The 23,204-nt window shown below is 39.1% G+C and overlaps 1 protein-coding gene across 3 annotated transcripts in view; it reads left to right on the top strand.

Annotated features, from left to right (window-relative positions):
- F8 (coagulation factor VIII) overlaps positions 1 to 23,204 on the top strand; it is a 143,367-nt gene that overhangs the window by 39,619 nt on the left and 80,544 nt on the right. For 2 of the 3 annotated variants that reach the window (XM_061137962.1, XM_061137963.1), the window contains exons 8-11: positions 1,761 to 2,019; positions 2,518 to 2,689; positions 16,751 to 16,844; positions 20,871 to 21,085. In XM_061137962.1, coding sequence (XP_060993945.1) covers positions 1,761 to 2,019; positions 2,518 to 2,689; positions 16,751 to 16,844; positions 20,871 to 21,085 — 740 coding nt within the window. Of the gene's footprint in view, positions 1 to 1,760; positions 2,020 to 2,517; positions 2,690 to 10,518; positions 10,641 to 16,750; positions 16,845 to 20,870; positions 21,086 to 23,204 lie in introns of those variants that run through there. The other variant, XM_061137964.1, reaches the window with a different exon arrangement.

Genomic DNA, 23,204 nt, shown 5'->3' on the forward strand with positions numbered 1-23,204 from the left:
CTACGGAGAGAGCGATTTGGGGTCATGGCATCTAGGATGTAATCCTAAGGGCTCCAGGATGTCAGTAATGATGCCCCAATATACAGCAAATACAAAAGGATATTGTGGTGCTCCATATGAGACACCAGACAACTGGTATACAAGGAGGCACGCTGTAGATACTTGGTCAGAGATGAGAGACATCAGGAGAAACAACATGGGAGTGGAAGTTGGTAAACACATGTGAGGTACCACATGAAGCTTTCAAGGACAACTTGACTTTGCAGAGGGTCAAAGATCCTATCTAAGGAAGTTGCAAATTATTGTTAATGTGAGTGAGCTCATTTGTAGCTATAGGCTATGAAAACTCATGTTACATGATCAGCTCATCCCCATTTTTCTTCCTGTATATTTACTCTGCTAATTCTTAATCTTGGATCAGTCTAACAACTCTCTTTGTCTCCTCCTCTATTGTGGCCATTGAGAGCTGTTGGAAAGAAATGTTGGGGAGGCCTGATCTTTCATGATGAACAGCACTTGCTATTCCTGTCAATCTAGTATTAAACCTCCCTTCAGGTTCCTTGGTTGCCCTGAAAAAGAGATTTGATCTTGTACTTTTCTCTGTTTATGTTTTGTGAGTGACTTTGTTTCTAGTCCTCTGTAGTGATGAAACATAGGAACCTCATTTCCTGATATGTTACATAATAATTATGGGGTTTTTGACAAGACATTAGAGGACAAAATGTGTCATACTGGACAAGTAACAGGAAGTCGATCCTATAGGCACACAGGAAAAGGTCATTTACTTGTATACAGGCTGCTCATGACCTAGTTTGAAGCCTGATTCTGTTTAGGAAGAGTTTGTTTTATGTTCTGTTTCTTTTTCTTATTCTTTTGACCCTTCTTTATGCTGATTTTAATCCTTGTTTTTCAGAAAAATGTTTTGTCTTTTTGGAACTCATACAAAATCCTTCATTTTTAGATCTAGACTGAATTGTGTTTAAGGCCACATGAACCCACACTAGGTGCTTGCTGCTCCTGAAATCTGCCTTGTTCCCCATCAGCCAGTAAATAGGTCTCCTTTCTTAATATTTTTCTTCAAAGCTGCCCTATGGCATTAGATAGGGGAGGGATTATTATTATTTACATTTCATAAAGCATGCAAATGAGATTGAGATTGCTGAATAGACTTGCTCTAAGGCTTACAACTAGCCACAGTCGGACATGCTCTTAAAATATATAATATATTTCCTTAATTCTAAGCTGAACCTTTTCATGTTTTTATTAACTTCAGATATGTCTTAAAATTTATATCTCTACTATGATTTTTCTTGACAAGCTATTAAATCTATGGTTTGTATCATAATTCAATTGACTATATATAAAAATTATTAGGTAACTGTAGGGGTGGGGAGTTAGTCTGACCTAGGCTTCCAAAAGCTGAAAATATGCAATTCCTTGGGCCTTCTCATTTACAGTTTGAGAGTTGGGAAGTGATAGGCTCAGAGCCAGTTCCAGAAGGGAAAGAAAAGCAAATGAGGAAATCTTGAAGCAGGAGTCAAACATAGATTTGAGTCAAACATAGATAGTCAGGCAGAAGGGAAATGATGAGTGCAAAGACCACGGGAAGTACCTCGAAAGTACCAGCTATAGGGAAGGTAATACATATAGGAGGTTAGAACACTTAGGAGAAGGTCTTGAAGGTGTAAGAGAAAACAAAGTCAGAAGAGTTAAGGCCAGAAAACCTCTTTGAACCTCACATTGGTTTTGTCTGACTTCAGATGGTATGGAAGCTTACATCAAAGTAGATAGTTGCCCAGAGGAACCCCAACTATGGACAAAAAATAATGAAGAAGAAGATTATGATGATGGTTTGGATGACTCTGACATGGATGTGGTCAGGTTTGATGGCGACAGTGCGCCTCCCTTTATCCAAATGCGCTCAGTTGCAAAGAAGCATCCTAAAACCTGGGTCCACTACATTGCTGCTGAAGAGGATGACTGGGACTATGCCCCCTCGGTCCTCACCTCCAATGACAGGTAAGGACCTTTTGACTCTTGGTGTTATCTCTTCCTCATAATCCAAAAGTTCTTCCCAGTTTCTCAAAAGAGCAAACCCTCAAGCCATGTGTAGGATTAGGTACAGGCAAGAGTGAAGTTGCTCAGTCGTGTCAGACTCTTTGCGGCCCTATGGACTGTAGCCAGCCAGGCTCCTCTATCCATGGGATTTTTCAGGCAAGAGTACTGGAGTGGGTTGCCATTTCCTTCTCCAGGGGATCTTCCTGACCCATGGATCAAACCTGGGTCTCCCGCATTGTAGGCAGATGCTTTACCTTCTGAGCCACAAGGGAAGTCCTCTCTCCAGCTCAGTGGACCAAAAGCATTAACATATTTCAGAAATTCCCACCAGGGATGGCTATATTTTTCTCACCCTTCCTTGATGAAATCATATCAGCTGTTTTAAAGTTGGATTTTAGCAACCTGTCCTTTACCTGGCATGCTTCATTCCAACGTCTCATCTTTTTATGTCTCATACAGAAGTTATAAAAGTCTGTATCTGAACCATGGTCCCCAGCGGATTGGTAAGAAGTACAGAAAAGTCCGATTTATAGCTTACACAGATGGGACATTTAAGACTCGTGAAGCTATTCAGCATGAATCGGGGATCCTGGGGCCTTTACTTTATGGAGAAGTTGGAGACACACTTTTGGTAAGTTGAAGAAAAGATATAAGCTTGGGTAAGAAGACAAAGGCTGGAGAGTTGTGAGTTTTTTGCAACTTCCTGTTTCAGCCCCTGTCCAATGGGCATCATCTTTTAAAATGTATAAATATTACACAAATAAATGTAAATTATAAATTTGTTTTAAAATATTCATACATAGGAAACATAGTTAATGCCACCCATTAAACCTGCCACTCTGTTGAAATACTCATGGCTTAAACTTTCATACATACCCTTCTACAACTTTTTCCACTAGTGATATAGTACAGGAATCAGCAGACTAAGGGCTGTGAGCCAAATTTGTCTCATAGTCTACTTTTGGAGAACCTGTGAACGTAGAAGGATTTTACATTTTTGAGAGCTGTAAGGAAAAGAATGGGGCTTCCCAGGTGGTGCTAGTGGTAAAGAACCCGCCTGCCAATGTAGGAGACATAAGAGATGTGGGTTTGATCCCTGGTAGGAAGATCCCCTGGAGAAGGAAATGGAAACCCACTCTAGTATTCTTGCCTGGAGAACCCCCATGGACAGAGGAGCCTGGCGGGCTCCAGTCCATGGGGTTGCACAGAGTCAGACATGACTCAAGTGACTCAGTAAGGAAAAGATAACAAGGATATGTAACAGAGAGTAGATATAGCCCACAAAGCCTAGAGCATTTACTATCTACCCATCCCTTTCCAGAAAACATTTCATGACCCTTGATGGAAGATATTAGTAACACTTATGCTGCAGAGAACAATGGTTTAAAAAAAGCAGGGATATTTTTTCACAATCAGTTTACAGATAGATGGTCATGTCAATGAGGGGAAAAAAATGCACAACCTAAAAAGTGGAGAGTTACATTTTATTCAGTTAACATTCTTAGAACTTAAAGCTGGGGCGACAGCATCTCAAATAACTTTGAGAGAACTCCTCTGAGGAGGGGAGCCATGATATATAGGAGTCTTTGCAACAAAGACTTCCCTGGTGGCTCAGATGGTAAAGTGTCTGCCTATGATGCAGGAAACCTGGGTTTGATTCCTGGGTGGGGAAGATCCCCTGGAGAAGGAAATGGCAACACACTCCAGTACTCTTGCCTGGAAAATCTCATGGATGGAGGAGCCTGGTGGGCTGCAGTCCATGGGGTCACAAAGAGTTGGACACGACTGAGTGACTTCACTTTCTTTCTTTCTTTGCAGCAAAAGGTAGGTAGTCAGACTGTCAAAAGATTCATTGGTAATTAAAGAAAACTAGATATGTCAAGTTGAGGAAATTAGGGCTTTTCTGTGCATGGGAAGATCCCAGAATGTGCTCAGTGAAATCATTCCTTTGATCTGCACTTCAGCTATCTGGGGCCAGGATCCTATGTTTTCACATCCTGAGTTTTCCTCAAGCTGCACCATTGGGGGTGGCTTCAGTTTGCTGACCGCTAGATGGCAGGCATTCCTTGTTTCCAGCTTAAGTTCCCCAAGGGCTCAATTGTTGAGGGTGGCTGCAATTGCTGATGACTGCAATATCCGTTGCTTACTGATATGGCAGGCAGCATTACTTTTTTTTTTCCTTTTTTTTTTAAATTATGAAAGTATGATAACGCATTTACAGGAGACGGGAAATACACATGCTTCCTCTATATATTGCAATTATTTTTTAAGTAGGTAAATGAAGATTTTAGTTGGAGTTTCAATACCAAACTCTCAAAAATTAATAGAATGAATATACAGAGAAGGAGAAGTATATAGTAGACCTGAAAGGCACTGTGAACCAATTCAACATAATTGAAATTTATACAATTTTCATGCAACAGTAACATACAAATTCTATTCAAGTCCCTATAGACTATAAATGAGGAGACCCTGGAAGATATCTAGGGACATAAAGCAAGGTGTAAAAATTTCATGATCTAAAGGTGCTGAAATCATACAGAGTCTGTTCTCTTATCACTGTGAAATAATGTTAGAAATGGCCGTCTTTTGCTTATATATTTGTAAAAGGCTTTATGTATTACAGATATTAGCACATTATTATTTATCTTTCATGTATTTTTCTCAGTATGTCACTTGCACTTTAACTCCTTTATGATGCCTTTTTCCCTATAAAGATTTTCAGTTTTAATATAGTCAAGATCTTTGTATCAGTCTTTACATTTATATTTTTCTGAATATTTTTCATTTATGTTTTCTGCCTAGGAGCATCTTCACCACCCCCTAAGAGATGAAAGAAATAGTCTACTATATTTTATTCTTTTTGTGTTTACAGTTTTATTTTTATAATAAGCATTCTAATTGCTCTGGAAGTTACTTTTGGGTATTGTGTCAAATAGGGATTTCTGCAAGTGACAGCCATTTGGCCCAATCAGTTTTTCTTCACTAATTTAAAAATGCCTTTTTTATTATATGCATGCATGCTTAGTGGTGTCTGACTCTTTGTGAGCCCATGCACTGTAGCCCACCAGGCTCTTCTGTCCATGGGATTTCCCAGGCAAGAATACTGGAGTGGGAAGCCATTCTCTTCTCTAGGGGATCTTCCTGACCCAGGGATCAAACCCAGGTCTCCTGCATTGCAGGCAGATTCTTAACCACTGAGCCACCTGGTAAGTTCTTTTTATTATATGCTAAAATGCTAAAATCTGTTCTCTTTAACTGGTCTGTTACCATACTGTTTTAATGACTACAATCTTGTAATATGTTTTGATATTTGTAGGGCACGTCTTTCTTCATTGCCCTTCTTTAATATTTTAGTTAGCTATTATTGTACATTTTTCTTTTTGAATTTTATTTACCTGTTTTTAATTAGTAAGAGTAACTCAAAAGGCAAAAAAGTGTGTGCAAAACAAAAGGAAACTTTCCTTCCTCCCAGCCTTCTAGTCCCCTAGTCTGAGCTGCAATTTTTGCTGTCAGTTTTTCATATTCCCTTTCAGGAATAATGTAAGTTATACAAAGACATGCATAAACTACATATACTACATTCCATGGGGTTGCAAAGAATCAGAAACAACTGAGCAACTAACACCATAGAAATACATGTGCATATATTTCACATAAAAACAGAAGCATGATGTAGATTTTTCTGTGCAAGTGTGTTCAGTCACTTACTTGTGTCTGACTCTTTTTGACTACATGGACTGTAGCCCACTAGGCTCCTCTGTCCATGGAATTTTCCAGGCAAGAACGCTGGAGTGGGTTTCCATTTCCTCCTCCAGGGGATGCTCCCAACCAAGGGATTGAACCCACGTCTCCTGTGGCTGCTGAATTGGCAGGTAGATTCTTTACCACTGAGGCACCTGCGAAGTCCTTGCAAATTGTTCTGTACATTGATTTAAAAATTTTAACAATATATCTTGGATATCATTTCATATCAAGATATATAGGTCTACCTCAGTTCAGTTCAGTTGCTTAGTTGTGTCAGACTCTGCAGCCCCATGTACTGCAGCATGTCAGGCTTCCCTGTCCATCACCAACTCCCAGAGCTTGCTCAGACTCATGTCCATTGAGTCAGTGATGCCATCAAACCATCTCATCCTCTGTCGTCTCCTTCTCCTCCTGCCTTCAATCTTTCTCAACATCAGGGTCTTTTACAATGAGTCAGTTATTTGCATCAGGTGGCCAGAGTATTGGAGCTTCAGCTTTAGCATCAGTCCTTCCAGTGAATATTCAGGATTGATTTCCTTTAGGATTGACTGGTTTGATCTCCTTGGAGGGACTCTCAAGAGTCTTCTCCAACACTATAGTTCAAAAGCATCAATTCTTTGGCACTCAGCTTTCTTTATGGTCCAACTCTCACATCCATACATGACTACTGGAAAAACCATAGCTTTGGCTAGACAGAACTTTGTTAGTAAAGTAATGTCTCTGCTTTGTAATGTGCTCTCTAGGTTTGTCATAGCTTTTCTTCCAAGGAGCAAGCATCTTTTAATTTCATGGCTACAGTCACCATCTGCAGTGATTCTGGAGCTCAATAAAATAAAATCTGTCACTGTTTCCATTGTTTCCCATCTATTTGCCACGAAGTGATGGGACCAGATGCCATGATCTTAGTTTTTTGAATGTTGAGTTTTAAGCCAGCTTTTTTACTCTCTTCTTTCACTTTCATCAAGAGTCTTTTTAGTTCCTCTTCACTTTCTGCTGCAAGGTTGGTTTCATCTGCATATCTGAGGTTATTGATATTTCTCCTGGCAATCTTGATTCTAGCTTGTGTTTCATCCAACCCAGCATTTCGTGTTGGTGAACCTCATTCTTTCATTTTTCATGTTGTGAACTTATATATGCTGAATCCTGTGAGGCTTTTCTGTTAATGTGGAAATTGGAGGATTATTTTTTACATTGTATACAGAAATTATCAAATTTATCCAGAAGTAGAGAGAATAGTAAAATAAACTTCCTTGAATCCTTCACTCAGCTTCAACATTTATCAACAAATGGCTAATCTCATTTCATCTGTAAACCAACTAGGTCTAACAGACATCTATAGATCAGGCCACCCAACTCCAATAGAATACATATTCTTCTCAAATGCACACAAAACATACATTAGGCCACAAAACAAGTCTCAAAATTTTAAAGAAAACTAAAGTCCAAAATTCCTTGTGAATATAAATGCAAAAATCCTCCACAACACATTATTAAATCAAATCTAGCAACACTTTTAAAAGATCATACACCATAATCAAGTGAGATTTATCTCAGTAATGTAGGGATGATTAAAATATGAAAATTAGTACAACTCAACATATTAATGAAAAAGGACAAAAATCATGTGATCATGTAATAGGTGAAGAAAAAGGGCTTGGCAAAATCCATTACCCATTCATGATAGACAAAACTCTCAGTATACTAGCAACAAAATGCAAGATCCTTAACTTGACGAATAACATTTAAGAAAAATTTATAATATGGTGAAAGACTAAATGTTTTCCCCTTGAGATTAGGAACAAGTTAAGATGTCCACTCTTGCTATATTTATTTAACACTGTTATTGTTGTTGTTCAGTCGCTCAGTCATGTCCGACTCTTTGTGACCCCATGGACTGTAGCCAGAGGCTCCTCTGTCCATGGAATTTCCCAGGCAAGAATACCAGTGTGGGTTGCCATTTCCTTTTCCAGGAGATCTTCCTGACCCAGGGATTGAATCCATGTCTCCTGCATCTTCGCATTGGCATGCAGATTCTTTACTGCTGAGCCATGGGGGTAAGCCCATTTAACACTGTACTGGCAGCCAATGCAGTAAGGCAAAAAAAAAAAAAAAAAAAAAACGGAATTAGAGGCATTTAGATAGGAAAGAAAGAAGTAATACTGTCTTTATTTGCTGATGATACAATCTTTTATGTAGAAAATCCTAAGGAATCTACTAAAAAGGTTCAATTCAGTTCAGTTCAGTCACTTAGTCATGTCTGACTCTTTGCAACCCCATGGACTGTAGCAGTTTAGGCCTCCCTGTCCATCGCCAACTCCCGGAGTTTACTCAAACTCATGTCCATTGAGTCAGTGATGCCATCCAACCATCTCATCCTCTGTTGTCCCCTTCTCCTCCTGCCCTCAATCTTTCCCAGCATCAGGGTCTTTTCCAATGAGTCAGCTTTTCACATCAGGTGGCCAAAGTATTGGTGTTTCAGCTTCAGCATCAGTCCTTCCAGTGAATATTCAGGACTGATTTCCTTGAGGATGGACTGGTTGGATCTCCTTGCAGTCCAAGGGACTCTCTAGAGTTTTCTCCAACACCACAGTTCAAAAGCATCAATTCTTCGGCACTCAGCTTTCTTTATAGTCCAACTTTCACATCCGTACATAACTACTGAAAAAACCATAGCTTTGACTAGACAGACCTTTGTTGGCAAAGTAATATCTCTGCTTTTTAATATGCTGTCTAGGTTGGTCGTAGCTTTCTTTCCAAGGAGCAAGCATCTTTTAATACTAAAAACATATTGGAACTAATAAACAAGCACAGCAAGGTTATGAGATACAAGATCAATATTAAAAAATAAGTTGTATTTCTTTACACTTGAATGAAAAATCTGCAAAGAAAATTAGGAAAGCTTTCATTCATGATAACATAAAAAGAATGAAATAACTTGGGATAAATTTAACAAAAACGGCATAAGACTTGGACACTGAAAACTGAAAAATGGATTGTAAAAAACTGTAAAAATGTGAAAAATATATTGTAAAAAATTATAAAGTGAAAAATGAAAAAAAAATGTTACTGAGATAATTGTAAATATCTAAATAAATGGATAAACATATAATATTCATAAATTGAAAGAGTCACTTACTTTTAAGGCTCTTCCAAATTTATCTGTAGATCTAATTAAATACCTATCAAAATCCCAACTGTCTTTTTTGCAGAAATTGACAAGCTGATCCTAAAATACAGATGAAATTGCATAGGACCCCTAATAGACAAATGAATCTTGGGGAAAAAGGAAAAAACAAAGTTTGAGGACTCACACTTCAATTTCAAAACTTACCACAAATCTACAGTAATCCAAAAAGAGTGGTACTGGCATAAGGTTAGATATGTAGATCAATGGAAAACAATTGAGAGTCCAGAAATAAACCTACATATCTTTGGAGACTTGACTTTTTAATTGAAGTATAGTTGATTTACAGTATTAAGATATGTTAATTTCAGTATAGCGATTCAGTGTTTTTGCATATTATACTACATTATAGGTTATCACAAAAATTGGGCATAATTTCCTATTGTTGTGTTAAGTCACCAAGTTGTATCCAATGTTTCATGACCCCAGGGACTGCAGCACACCTGACTTCCCTGTCCTTCAAAATCTCCCGAGGTTTGCCCAAGCTCATGTCCATTGAGTCAGTGATGCCATCCAACCATCTCATCCTGTGTCATCCCCTTCTTCTCCTGCCTTCAATCTTTCCCAGCATCAGGGTCTTTTCTAATGAGTTGGCTCTTCTCATCAGGTGGCCAAGCTACTGGAGCTTCAGCTTCAGCATCAGTCCTTCCAATGAATATTCAGGATTGATTTCCTTTAAGATTGACTGGTTTGATTTCCTTGCAGTCCAAGGGACTCTCAAGAGTCTTCTCCAACACCACAGTTCAAAAGCATCAATTCTTCGGCGCTCAGCTTTCGTTATGGTCCAACTCTCACATCCATTCATGATTACTGGAAAAACCACAGTTTTGGCTATACAAGCCTTTGTCGGCAAAGTCATGTCTCTGCTTTTTAATATGCTGTCTGGGTCGGTCATAGCTTTTCTTCCAAGGGGCAAGCATCTTTTAATTTCGGGGCTGCAGTCACCATCTGCAGTGATTTTGGAGCCCAGGAAAATAAAGTCTGTCACTGTTTCCATTGTTTCCCTATCTATTTGCCATGAAGTAATGGTACTGGATGCCGTGATCTTAGTTTTTGTAATATTTAGTTTTAAACTGGCTTTTTCACTCTCCTTCACCTTCATCAAGAGGTTCTTTAGTTCCTCCTTACTTTCTGCCATTAGAGTGGTATACAGTAAATCTTTGTTGCTTATCTGTGTTATGTAATATACTTTTTATCTGTTAATCCCATTTATCCCCCCCTCCCCTCTCTTTCCCTTTTGATAACTTTAAGCTAGTTTTCTATGCATGTGAGCCTGTTTCTGTTTTGTAAATACATTCATTTGTGTCATATTTTATATTCCACATATAAGTGATAAATGGTATTTTGTCTTTGATTTACTTCATTTAGTACAATAATCTCTGGGTTCATCCATGTTGCTGCAAATGGCATTATTCCATTCTTTTTTACAGCTGAGAAATATTACATGAGCCTGGTGCTGAGAAAGATTGAAGGCAAAAGGAGAAAGGGGCAACAGAGAATCAGATGGTTAGATGGCATCACCGACTCAATGGACATGAGTTTGAGCAAATTCTAGGAGGTAGTGGAGGACAAAGGACCCTGGTGTGCTACAGTCCATGGGTCCCAAAGAGTTGGATGTGATTTAGTGACTGAACAGCAACAATATTGCATGGTATATATGTACCACATCTTTTTTATCCATTCATCTGTTGATGGACATTTGGGTTGTTTCCATGCCTCGGGTTTTGTAAATAGTGCTGCAGTGAACATTGAGGTGCATGTATCTTTTAAAATTAGAGTTTTCATCTTTTCTTGATATAAGCCCAAGAGTGGGGTTGCTGGATCATATGGTAGCTCTACTTTTAGTTTTTCAAAGGAACTTCCAAACTGTTTTCCATAGTGGCTGCACCAATTTATGTTCCCACCAACAGTGTAAGAAGTGACTGTTTGACTTTTCACAAATGTCCCAAGACCAATCAATGGGGAAAGAATACTGGGACAACTGGGTACCCACATGCAGAAGAAAGAGGTTTGACCCCTTCTTCATACCATACACAAATTAAAAGTAGATCAAAGATATAAATGTAAGAGCTAAAACTATGAAACCCTTAGAAGAAAATACAAGAGTAAATGTTTGTGACCTTGGATTACACAATGGTTTCTTAAGTATGACATCAAAAGCAACAAGCAACAAAAGATAAAAGATTGGAGCTTATCAAAATTAAAAACTTCTGTGCCTCAAAGACACCAACCCTAGAGTTAAAAGACAACTCATGGAATAGAAGAAAATAATTACAAATCATATATCTGATGAAAAGAATAGTATCCAAAACATATAAAGGACTTTTACAGCTCAATAATAAAAAGACAAATAATCCAACTATACAAAAATATGCACAGGATTTGTATAGACATTTCTCCAAAGATGATGTATAAAGAAGTGACCAAAAAGCACATGAAAAGATGCTGAACATGATTAGCTTTGGAAAGGAAAGGATTAGTCGCTCAGTCGTGTCCAACTCTGAGGCCCCATGGACTATAGCCCACCAGACTCCTCTGTCCATGGGATTCTCCAGGCAAGATTACTGGAGTGGGATGCCATTTCCTCCTCCAGGGGATCTTCCCCACCCAGGGATCAAACCTGGGTCTCCCACATTGCAGGCAGATTCCTTACCATCTGAGCCACCAGGGAAGCCATTAGCTATTGGGGGAATGCAAATCAAAATCGCTGGTGGCTTAGATGGTAAAGAATCTGCCTGCAATGCAGGAGACTTGGGTTCAATCCCTGGGTGGGGAAGATCCCTTGGAGAAGGGAATGGCTACCCACTCCAGTATTCTTGCCTGGAGAATTCCATGGACAGAGGAGCCTGGTGGGCTACAGTCCATGGAGTTGCAAAGAGTCAGACATGACTGAGTGACTAACACTTGCACTTTTTCAGAATAGCTATAATCAGCAAGGCAGATAATAACATGGCGAGGACATAGAGAAATTGGAAGCCTCATAAACTCTGATGGGAAAGAGTTACATCCAGTCTGAGATTTACAGCCACTTTGAAAAACAGTTTGGCAATTACTCAGAATGTTAAAAATGGAGTTACCCTGTGACTCAGCAGTTCCTTCTAGGCATATACTCAAGACAGATGAAAATATAGGTCCACACAAAGACTAGTATGTGAATGTTCACAGTAGCACTATTTCTTCTAGCCCCAAATTGGAAGCCATTCAAATGTTCACCAATTGGTGAATGAATAAACAAAATGTAGTATACCCATATAATTGGAATGCTAGTCAGCAATTAAAAGAAGTGAATGACTCATACATGATACAACATGGATAAAACTCAAAGCATTATGATAAAGAAGCCAAGCAAAAAAAGACTTACATGATTTAATTTATGTGAAATAGCTAGGAAAGGCCTATTTGTAGGGCAGAAAGCACATTATCAGCTTGGGACTCCAACTTTGGGTGTTCCACTAAACAAGTCAGAAAGTGCCTCACTTTTAACGACCCAGCATCGGAAGTCACACAGCATTTTATGGCATAATCTGAGTCAAAGCCCACCTGGAATCAAGGAGAGGGAAGTTTTAGCCTACCTCTGATGGGAGGAATGTCAAAGAATTTGGGAACCGTATCTTAAAACTGCCACATAAACTCACGACCTATTTCTCAAAAGCAACAAAGGAAGCCAGAAGACACTGAAGTCACATATTGAATGTGTTGCAAGAAAATCACTATTAACCTAGCAAGGATCACCATTTTATTGGTGATTTATCCCAATATTCAAGGGATATATAATTTATATTCAAATTTTTAAGTTTATTTATTTATTTATTACTTTGCTGGGTTTTCAGTGCTTTGCTCTGGCTTTCTCTAATTGCAGCAAGCAGAGGCCACTCTTTGTTGTCGTACATGGGCTTCTCATTGCGGTGGCTTCTCTTCTTGCAGAGTGCAGGCTTTAGTAGTTGTGGTACACATGCTGTGGCATGTGTGGTACACGTGTTGCCCTGCAGCATGTGGAATCTTGCCAGACCAGGAAGAGAACCCATGTCCACTGCATTGGCAGGCAGATTCTTAACCACTGGACCACCAGGGAAGTCCTACAGTAAAGGCCCACCAGTACTTATAGGCTAGCACAACCTTAGTTGTCAACCTGACCAGGACAGCATAAGAAAGGAAAATTAAAGTTACAGGCCAATCATATTAAAATATGGATTCAAAAAATCCTAAACAAAAGTTAATAAACCCAGTGGCACAATATATAAAAATGATTTTAAATATATTATGATCTAATTGATTTATCTGAGGAGTACTAGATGAATTTAGTGCTTTTGAACTTGGTGTTGGAGAAGGCTCTTAAGAGCCCCTTGGACTGCAAAGAGATCAAACAGTCCATCCTAAAGGAAATCAACTCTGAATATTCATTGGAAGGACTGATGCTGAGGTTGAAGCTCCAATACTTTGGCCACCTGATGTGAAGAACTGACTCATTAGAAAAGACCTTGATGCTGGGCAAGAGGAGAAGGGGACAACAGAGGACAAGATGGTTGAATGGCATCACTGACTCAATGGACATGAATTTGAGCAAGCTCTGGGATATAATGAAGGACAGGGAAGCCTGGCATGCTGCAATCCATGGGGTCGCAAAGAGTTGGACATGACTGAGCAACTGAACAAGATGAATTTAACGTTAGAAAATCAAATATGGTGATCTACTATAGTAACACATAAAAAAGTAAAATATCATTTGATAATCTCAATAGTTTCATATAAATATTTGTGAAAATTCAAAATCCGTTCATAATAAAAAGTCATAGGAAAGTGTGATTGCAAGGGACATCCTAATACTGATAAAGCTCTACAGAAAATCTATAGTCACCGTCATACTTGGTGGTGAAACTCAGAAATCCTTGTTTAAGATCAAGATAAGAAACAGTTAACAGATATCACCACCTTTACTTAATATTTTACTAGAAATCCTAGCCAATATCCTTAGGAGAAAAAGATAAAGTTTTAAAGTTGGAAAGGAATAAACAAAACTGTCATTATTTGTGTGTGTGTGCTAAGTCACTTCAGTCATTTCCGACTCTTTGCGACCCCATGGACCATATTCTGCCAGGCTCCTCTGTCCATGGGATTCTCCAGGCAAGAATACTGGAGTGGGTTGTCATTTCCTCCTCCAGGGGACCTTCACGACCGAGGGATCAAACCCATGTCTCTTACGTCTGTCTCCTGCATTGGCAGGTGGATTCTTTACCACTAGCGCCATCTTGGAAGCCCCAGGTTATTAGTTGAAGATTAAGTAAATGAATGACTGATAGTGGGAGCTATATTTGTCACTGTTGGAGAGGGTATGACCATGACCATGTGAAGTCCCTCAGTTGTTTCCGACTCTTTGCAACACCATGGACTGTATAACCTACCAGGCTCCTCTGTCCATGGGATTTTACAAGCAAGAGTATTGGAGTGGGTGGCCATTTCCTTCTCCAGGGGATCTTTCTCACTCAGGAATCAAACCCGGGTCTCCCGCATTGCAGGCAGATGCTTTAACATCTGTGCCACCAGCGAGAGGGTAATTATAAATAAAAAGAAAAGGCTAGAATAAATCATGTGATACTGGATTAGAGTTGGAGACATTACCATGAGTTCATGTTTGCCTATAGAGACAGATGGATACATACAGAAGTAATTACATATGTGTGCATATGTTTGGATTAGTGTATTTCCTCCTAAGAGGTCCTGGAACAGTGACACCCCAGTAGCAATGAGCACACCCAGATCTTGGTTTCTTATTACCAGTCTCTAGTGAAAGGAACCAAAGCCCTTTGGAGAAGGGATGATTCTAGGGCTGGGCCAGGGAAGATACAAGATGAAAGAATGAGACTAATGTCAAATGAATACAGGAGCTTCTAATGGCCAAACTGGAAGGATATAACCAATCAAATAAATAAAGTAGTATTGGAGTATACCTTAAATTATAAAATAAATATGCATGAGTCTATATTGATAATAATAAATGATTGAAAAATGAATAAATGGAAGAGTAGGGGCAAATCTCACATAAGAATTCCAAATCAATTATGTAGCTCTGTGATCTGTTTTTCTGAATTTCTGTGCAAGGTTAGGTCTGCATCTAGATTCTTCTTCCTACCCCCGTTTCTCCTCCTCTTCTTCTTCCTGCATGTGGATGTCTACTTGTTCCAGCCCCATTTGTTGAAAAAACCGTCTTTGCTCCATTTGATTGTCTTTGCTTCTTTGTCAAAAATCAACGGAATGTACTCATGTGGATCTAATTCTGGGTTCTCTTTTCTATTCCAAAAGGAAGTTTTTAAAATGGCACTTCATTATGTACTAGTACACAGGAGGAGATGTCATCGTTAGATAGGAGCTGATTTTAACAGGAGAAAATATGGTCATATATGCATCTAGGTTGGTAGACTTGAGGGTGGGAGGATGAGGAATTTCTTTTCTGAATGCATCTCCCTTCTCACTGAAAAAAAGAAGTACCTGAGCATGAGGATCAGGAAGCAAAAAGTAGCTAAGTGGGAAGATGAATTTCTAGGAAAACAGAATAACTAGGTAGTTTGAGCATCTGTTTGAGATTTTTGATCATTAATTTATCATTAATAATGATATTACATTAATTAATATATAATTATATTTAGTGCTTTTGAACTATGGTGTTGGAGAAGACTCTTGAGAGTCCCTTGGACAGCAAGGAGATCCAACCAGTCCATCCTAAAGGAAATCAGTCCTGAATGTTCATTGGAAGGACTGATGCTGAACCTGAAACTCCAATACTTTGGCCACCTGGTGAAAGAGCTGACTCATTGGAAAAGACCCTGATGCTGGGAAAGATTCAAGGCAGGAGGAGAAGGGGATGACAGGATGGCATAGTTGGATGGCATCACCAACTCAATGGACATGAATTTTAGTAAACTCCAGGAGTTGATGATAGACAGGGAGGCCTGGCATGCTGCGGTCCATGGCACCACAAAGAGTCAGACACGACTGAGCGACTGAACTGAACTGAATATATATAATTGATTAATTTAATTAAATAAGTTGATTAATTAATTAAATCACACAGAGCTGTGTGATTTTTCTCCTACATCATTCTGCTGCTTAGGGGCAGGCAAGGAATAGGTTGTCAGTGGGCTTTTCCCAAATGAGTGGGTGTAAGATAAGCCTGTGAGTAGAAGTTTGTTTTTTTTTATCCTCATATCATGCAACCTCAGTATAGAGGCTGGTTGATAAGTTCAGGGTGCTTAATGATACTCCCATGTTATCACTCTTCTATTGTTCCTCTCTTTTGGAAAGCTCAGGCAGTCATATGATGCCAGCTGCCACCCTTGCTTAATGCTGTAATCAACTGTCCCCCTGGTCCTGCCTGTTCATCTAGTGAAGATTTTATCACTTGAACCACTATTTTCCTCTCCACTATTGGGAACTCAGTGCCCAAATGTTGTGAAAGACTGAGGGGAAGTAGTGTCCTCAGCATACATCCAGATTTCAAGTACTAGTGTCAGAAGGTACAAGGAATTCTTCCTGAAGCAACTAAAATAATTTTAAATAAATGAATTTTAAAGAAATGAGCCTTTAGTGAAAAACCTAAGTAACTATCTGAGCAATTTTACAAAAGAACACATAGTTTGAGCTTTATCTAGGCTCAAACCCCTATACTGTAGATACAAGGCAGCTTTTATTTTCTGGAGACAGGCCACATATTGCTTCTTGATCCTAACTGTCTCAGTACTCAACCTTATATCTCATTTATACTTTCAGATTATATTTAAGAATCAAGCAAGCCGGCCATATAACATCTACCCTCATGGAATCACTGATGTCAGTCCTTTGCACTCAGGGAGATTTCCAAAAGGTAAGCTTTACCTCAATTTTCTAGGCCTTACCTACCTGTAGATACAGATGAGGACACAGCCTCAACAACAACAACTACAATCATGCACATGTATCACCCCACCCTTAATTCTCTTGTTTTATTTTATTTAAAAATATGCCTTCATTTTGCCTTCACTTTTTTATTTGTAAAATAATTATTAATTATTTTATTACAATTTATGTATTTGTAAAATAATTATTTATTTTATAAATTATTCATTTGCTTGGCTGTGCTAGGTCTTCATTGCTCCCTGCAGGCTATCTTTAATTGCGGAGAGCGAACTACTCTAGTTGTGGTGCGTGGGCCTCTCACTGCAGTGGCTTCTCTTGTTTCAGAGCATGGGCTCTAGGGCACATGGGCTGAGTAGTCGGGACGCAGGGGCTTAGTTGCTCCATGGCATGTGGAATCTTCCAGGGACCAGGGATTGAACCTGTGTCCCCTGCGTTGGCAGGTGGATTCTAAACCACTGGACCACCAGGGAAGTCCTTGCCTTCACTTTGGAAGGATACTTTTCCTGGACATAGAATTCTGGGTTGGAAAGCCTTCATTTTTTAAGCATTTCAACTTTAGATTTTTGGCAGTTACCTCTGTATCTCAAAAAAATCATTTATTTGCTACTCCTTTGTTTTACAACTTTATATATTTATATAAAGTTATTTATATAAATATATATTTATAGTTACAACATTATATGTTTAATTTTGTGTTAAATAAGGATTTAGCATTATGCCTCTTCCTAGTCCAGTTGTTTTAGACCTTTATCAGTGTTTTAGTTCCTCAATTGGCAGCAATTAAAAAATATGCTAAATACCTACTTTTTATATCTTTATGATATTACCCTAAGAGTACTAACAACTGTCCCCTTTTCCATTTCCTCTCATCTATTCTTCCATTTCTCAACTGCTGCCAGCCATACCTTTACTTTTATAAAACTAAAGCTGATAACATTTACATTTTGTTCTTTAATTTTAAATAGCTCCTTGAGTTTTCTATATATTTATTTTAAACTTTAAAAGTCAAAAAACCAGCATTTATATTATTTTAGTATGTGTTTCTTTTTTTTAACTTTTTAAGCTTTTTTTTTTCCATTTATTTTTATTAGTTGGAGGCTAATTACTTTACAATATTGTAGTGGTTTTTGCCATACATTGACATGAATCAGCCATGGATTTACATGTGTTCCCCCTCCCGCCTCCTTCCCCACCCCATCCCTCTGGGTCTTCCCAGGGCACCAGCCCCGAGCACTTGTCTCATGAATCCAACCTGGGCTGGTGATCTGTTTCACCCTTGATAATATACATGTTTTGATGCTGTTCTCTCAGAACATCCCACCCTTGCCTTCTCCCACAGAGTCCAAAAGTCTGTTCTGTACATCTGTGTATCTTTTTCTGTTTTGCATAAGGGTTATCATTACCATATTTCTAAATTCCATATATATGCGTTAGTAGAGTGAAGTAAGCCAGTATGTGTTTCTTACTATAAGAATATGAGTTTATGGCAGAACTAGGTGGTATGCTATGGTTATTCTTTTGTATACAGTTCCAATGATTTTACTGTTACAGCCAAATGGATTATCCTTCTTTATTCTCTACCAGTAGTTCAAAATCATGGTGAATTTTAGCTTGCAGTATGTTGAAGTGAAGTGAAGTTGCTCAGTCGTGTCTGATTCTTTGCAACCCCATAGACTGTACCCTACCAGGCTCCTCCGTCCATGGGATTTTCCAGGCAAGAGTACTGGGGTAGGTTGCCATTTCCTTCTCCAGAGGATCTTCCTGACCCAGGGATCGAACCAGGGTCTCCTGCATCATAGGCGGATGCTTTACTGACTGAGCCACCAGGGAAGTCCCAAGATATGCAATATATTAAGACCATGCTAATCTTATACATTTTTTGTTTATATTCTTGAAGAAAGACTTTCTTTTATCATGAGAAGAAATATATGACTTTTCACCATATCCTTAGGTCCTACAGCTTCTTAATCATGCTATTTATTAGTATCTGATCCTTTTTTCTTCTAAAGATGTTCTTGTTGTTCACCAGCTTACTGTTCTAATATGGGTGATTTGCTTGCTAGGCCTGCTACAAAGCTGCCATCTCTGGATTTCTTTATTTGGACTTGTAAGCTAGTGCCATACCTCTCTTGTCTTGTACATTTCTGGATTTTTATTTCTTTTGTTTTTCTGGAAGTATATCTTCAACATACTTCTGAGTGCATTTAGTATATAGAGGATAAACTCTATGAGTCCTTCAGTATGATATGATGGATAGCTAGGCTGGTTATAAATAACTTTGAATCCTCTGTTTTCTAATCCTCATGGTTGCTGGTCAAAATTCAAATGCAAAATTGATTTGCATTCCTTTATGTGAGAAGGGCACAGAAACAAAATTCTGGGTAGATATTGAATGTGTACCCTGAAATTTGGGGGCATCTGCAAATCCACTTCTTAGTAACTTGCTTTTTATGTGGAGCACTCTGAAGAAGAGAGGATAAGAGTGAGGCAGCTTGCCCTTCCTGTTTGACCTCCCAAGGATACATGTGTTTTTTTCTGTAAGAAGTAAATACAGTTGGAAGTAGCTGGCTTGGTCTCTTTTTGAAGATACCCTATCTGAGAAGACAGTGTGAGGGAAGCCAGAAATAATAGGCTTTTGGATATATCACTGGGTGTAACCAGAGCTGGTTGGGGAGAGGAGGGCTACAAAAGAATAGCTGAAATAAGCCTCTCTCATGGCATGGAAGTGCCCAGTGCTGGGGTCCTGATGGTCACTCCAAGGAAAGTATATACCTCCCGTAAGAGAAGACCATCATTCAGGCACCTGGCACACAAAAAGCATTGGTGACCAAACTGTAGAGAAAGTACTCACACAGCAGGATCTATTAAGAAACAATCTATTTTCCCTTTCCTCTAATACCCACCCACCCTCACTCCCTATTATGTGTGCTTAGGGAATGGATATAGCCTGGATACTCAGGTATTAAACATATTCAAAAGTGAGTTTTAATTATGAAAAGCAGACAGTCCTTGTCCTGAGGACCCATTAGCTCAACAGTTCAGGTCAGTCAGTCAGTCATGTCCGACTCTTTGTGACCCCATGAACCACAGCATGCCAGGCCTCCTGGTCCATCCCCAATTGCCGGAGTCTACCCAAACTCATGTCCATTGAGTCGGTGATGCCATCCAACCATCTCATCCTCTGTCATCCCCTTCTCTTCCTGTGCTCAATCTTTCCCAGCATCAGAGTCTTTTCCAATGAGTCAGCTCTTCACATCAGTTGGCCAAAGTATTGGAGTTTCAGCTTCAACAGCAGTCCTTCCAATGAACACCCAGGACTGATCTCCTTTAGGATGGACTGGTTGGATCTCCTTGTAGTCCAAGTGACTCTCAAGAGTCTTCTCCAACACCACACTTCAATACCATCAATTCTTTGGCATTCAGCCTTCTTTATAGTCCAACTCTCACATCCATACATGATCACTGGAAAAACCATAGCCTTGACTAGACGGACCTTTGTTGACAGTAGCCCAACAGCAGATTTCAATTACTGATTCTATTCCTCACAGACATCAGATGCCACAAGTCTTGATACCACATGTGAGTTAAAACTTCATTGCCCAGTCCTGTGGCATCAATTCAGGCCAATCCAGCTTTGATGTGTCTTTCTTTTTTTGGCACTTAGGTTTTTTTTTTTTTCTTCTTGATGCATTTTCAGTTATACATTTAAAATCTTTCAAAATATCATCTATTATTTCTTTGTATTTGTCAGAGTGGGGAGACCTGCCCATTTCAACTCAAACTAACATGCTAGCAGAAATCTCCTGTACCTATTTTTATTATAAAAAGTTGCATGAATCTTAAATTTACAAGAGGTGGCAAATTTAATTTTCACTTACTGGGAAACTTCATCTGTACATATAAATGGGTAAAGCCATTGTGATAATGATGTAATTACCAATATATTCCTTGTTATACTTCTAATCAAGCTGTTTTTGGGTTTGTGTGTGGGTAGGTGTGAAACATTTGAAAGACATGCCAATTCTGCCAGGAGAAGTGTTCAAGTATAAATGGACAGTGACTGTAGAAGATGGGCCAACTAAATCAGATCCTCGGTGTCTGACCCGATATTACTCAAGTTTCATTAACATAGAGAAAGATCTAGCTTCAGGACTCATTGGCCCCCTTCTCATCTGCTACAAAGAATCTGTAGATCAAAGAGGAAACCAGGTGAGTTCATCTCTTTCCAAGTGCTGAGTCTGAAGCTAAAATGGAATGAGGAGGCATATGCATTTCCAGATAATACCTCCTATATTCTGCTCTCAATGGATGTCTGCCTAAAGCCTGCAGAAAATACAGAAGTCTGCAATATTGAGCAGTGAAAGAAGTGAGCTGGATTTATGATAGCTTTTATTGACTTCGGTGTAATAAACTTGCCTGCTGGATGGACAGGACAGCCTGGGCCCTAGATTATTTCTATAACACTCATTCTTAGCCTAAAATTTCACTCTCGAAGTGATCTTGTCCATTTTTACATGATCAGTTACTTTTAGATTACCCACAAATCTATATGACTGCCTAGATGTCTCCCCTGTATATTTCATTGTGATTGACTCAAAATACTTCTAAATGAACACATCTAGCATAATACTTGGCATTTAGTAGTTCAACAAATATTTGTTGAATAAAACTGAAGTGAAGTGGAAGTCACTCAGTTGTGTCCGACTCTTTGCGATGACATGGATTTCATGGAATTCCCCAGGCCAGAATACAGAAGTAAGTAGCCTTTTTCTTCTCCAGGGGATCTTACCAACCCAGGGATCGAACCCAGGTCTCCTACACTGCAGGTGGATTCTTTACCAACTGAGCTATCAGGGAAACCTGAGTAAAATTGAGGAAACATATAAAATATTTCAGAATATGCTTAGAATTTGGACCACTTCTGCTGTCTTAGAAAAATAAAGTTAAATACTCTGAATTTAATAAGCTTAAGTTCAGTTAAGTTCAGTCCCTCAGTCATGTCTGACTCTTTGCGATCCCATGGACTGTAGCATGCCAGGCCTCCCTGTCCATCACCAACTCCCAGAGCTTACTCAGACTCATGTCCATCGAGTCAGTGATGCCATCCAACCATCTTATCCTCTGTTGTCCCCTTCTCCTCCCACCTTCAATCTTTCCCAGCATCAGGGTCTTTTCAAATGAGTCAGTTCTTCATATCAGGTGGCCAAAGTTTGGGAGTTTCAGCTTCAGCATCAGTCCCTCCAATGAATATTCAGGACTGATTTCCTTTAGGATGGACTGGTTGGATCTCCTTGCAGTCCAAGGGACTCTCAAGAGTCTTCTCCAACACCACAGTTCAGAAGCATCAATTCTCTGGTGCTCAGCTTTCTTTATGGTCCAGCTCTCACATCCATACATGACTACTGGAAAAACCATAACTTTGACTAGATGGACTTTTGTCAGCAAAGTAATGTCTCTGCTTTTTAATATGCTGTCTAGGTTGGTTATAACTTTTCTTCCAAGTAGCATGCATCTTTTAATAAGCTTAATGCTTCAAAATAATTCATTGCCATATTGCTGAGGCTTGACTGTGTGTCTATTTAATTATTTATGATATATAGGATTCCTTCTAGTCTGAAAAGGTCAATCTTCATTCCAATCCCAAAGAAAGGCAGTGCCTTTCAAACTACCTCACAATTGCACTCATCTCACACGCTAGCAAAGTAATGCTCAAAATTCTCCAAGCAAGGCTTCAAATGTATGTGAACTGAGAACTTCCAGATGCTCAAGCTGGATTTAGAAAAGTCAGAGGAACCAGAGATCAAATTGCCAACAGACGTTGGGTCATAGAAAAAATAAGAGATCCCGGAAAAACATCTACTTTTTTATTGACTATGCCAAAGCCTTTGACTGTGTGGATCACAACAAACTGTGAAAAATTCTTCAAGAGATAGGAATACCAGATCATCTTACCTGTCTCCTGAGAAATCTGTATGCAGGTCAAGAAGCAACAGTTAGAACCGGACATGGAACAACAGACTGGCTCCAAAGTGGGAAAGGACTATGTCAAGGCTGTATATTGTCACCCTGCTCACTTAACTTATATGCAGAGTACATCATGCAAAATGCCAGGCTAGATGAAGCACAAGCTGGAATCAAGATTGCCAGGAGAAATATCAATAACCTCAGATATGCAAATGATACCACCCTAATGGCAGAAAGGGAAGAAGAACTAAAGAGCCTCTTAATGAAAGTGAAAGAGGAGAGTGAAAAAGCTGGCTTAAAACTCAACATTCAAAAAACTAAGATCTTGGCATCGAATCCCATCACTTCATGGCAAATAGATGGG

Source organism: Dama dama, chromosome X, assembly GCF_033118175.1.
Source record: "Dama dama isolate Ldn47 chromosome X, ASM3311817v1, whole genome shotgun sequence".
NCBI lineage: Eukaryota > Metazoa > Chordata > Mammalia > Artiodactyla > Cervidae > Dama > Dama dama.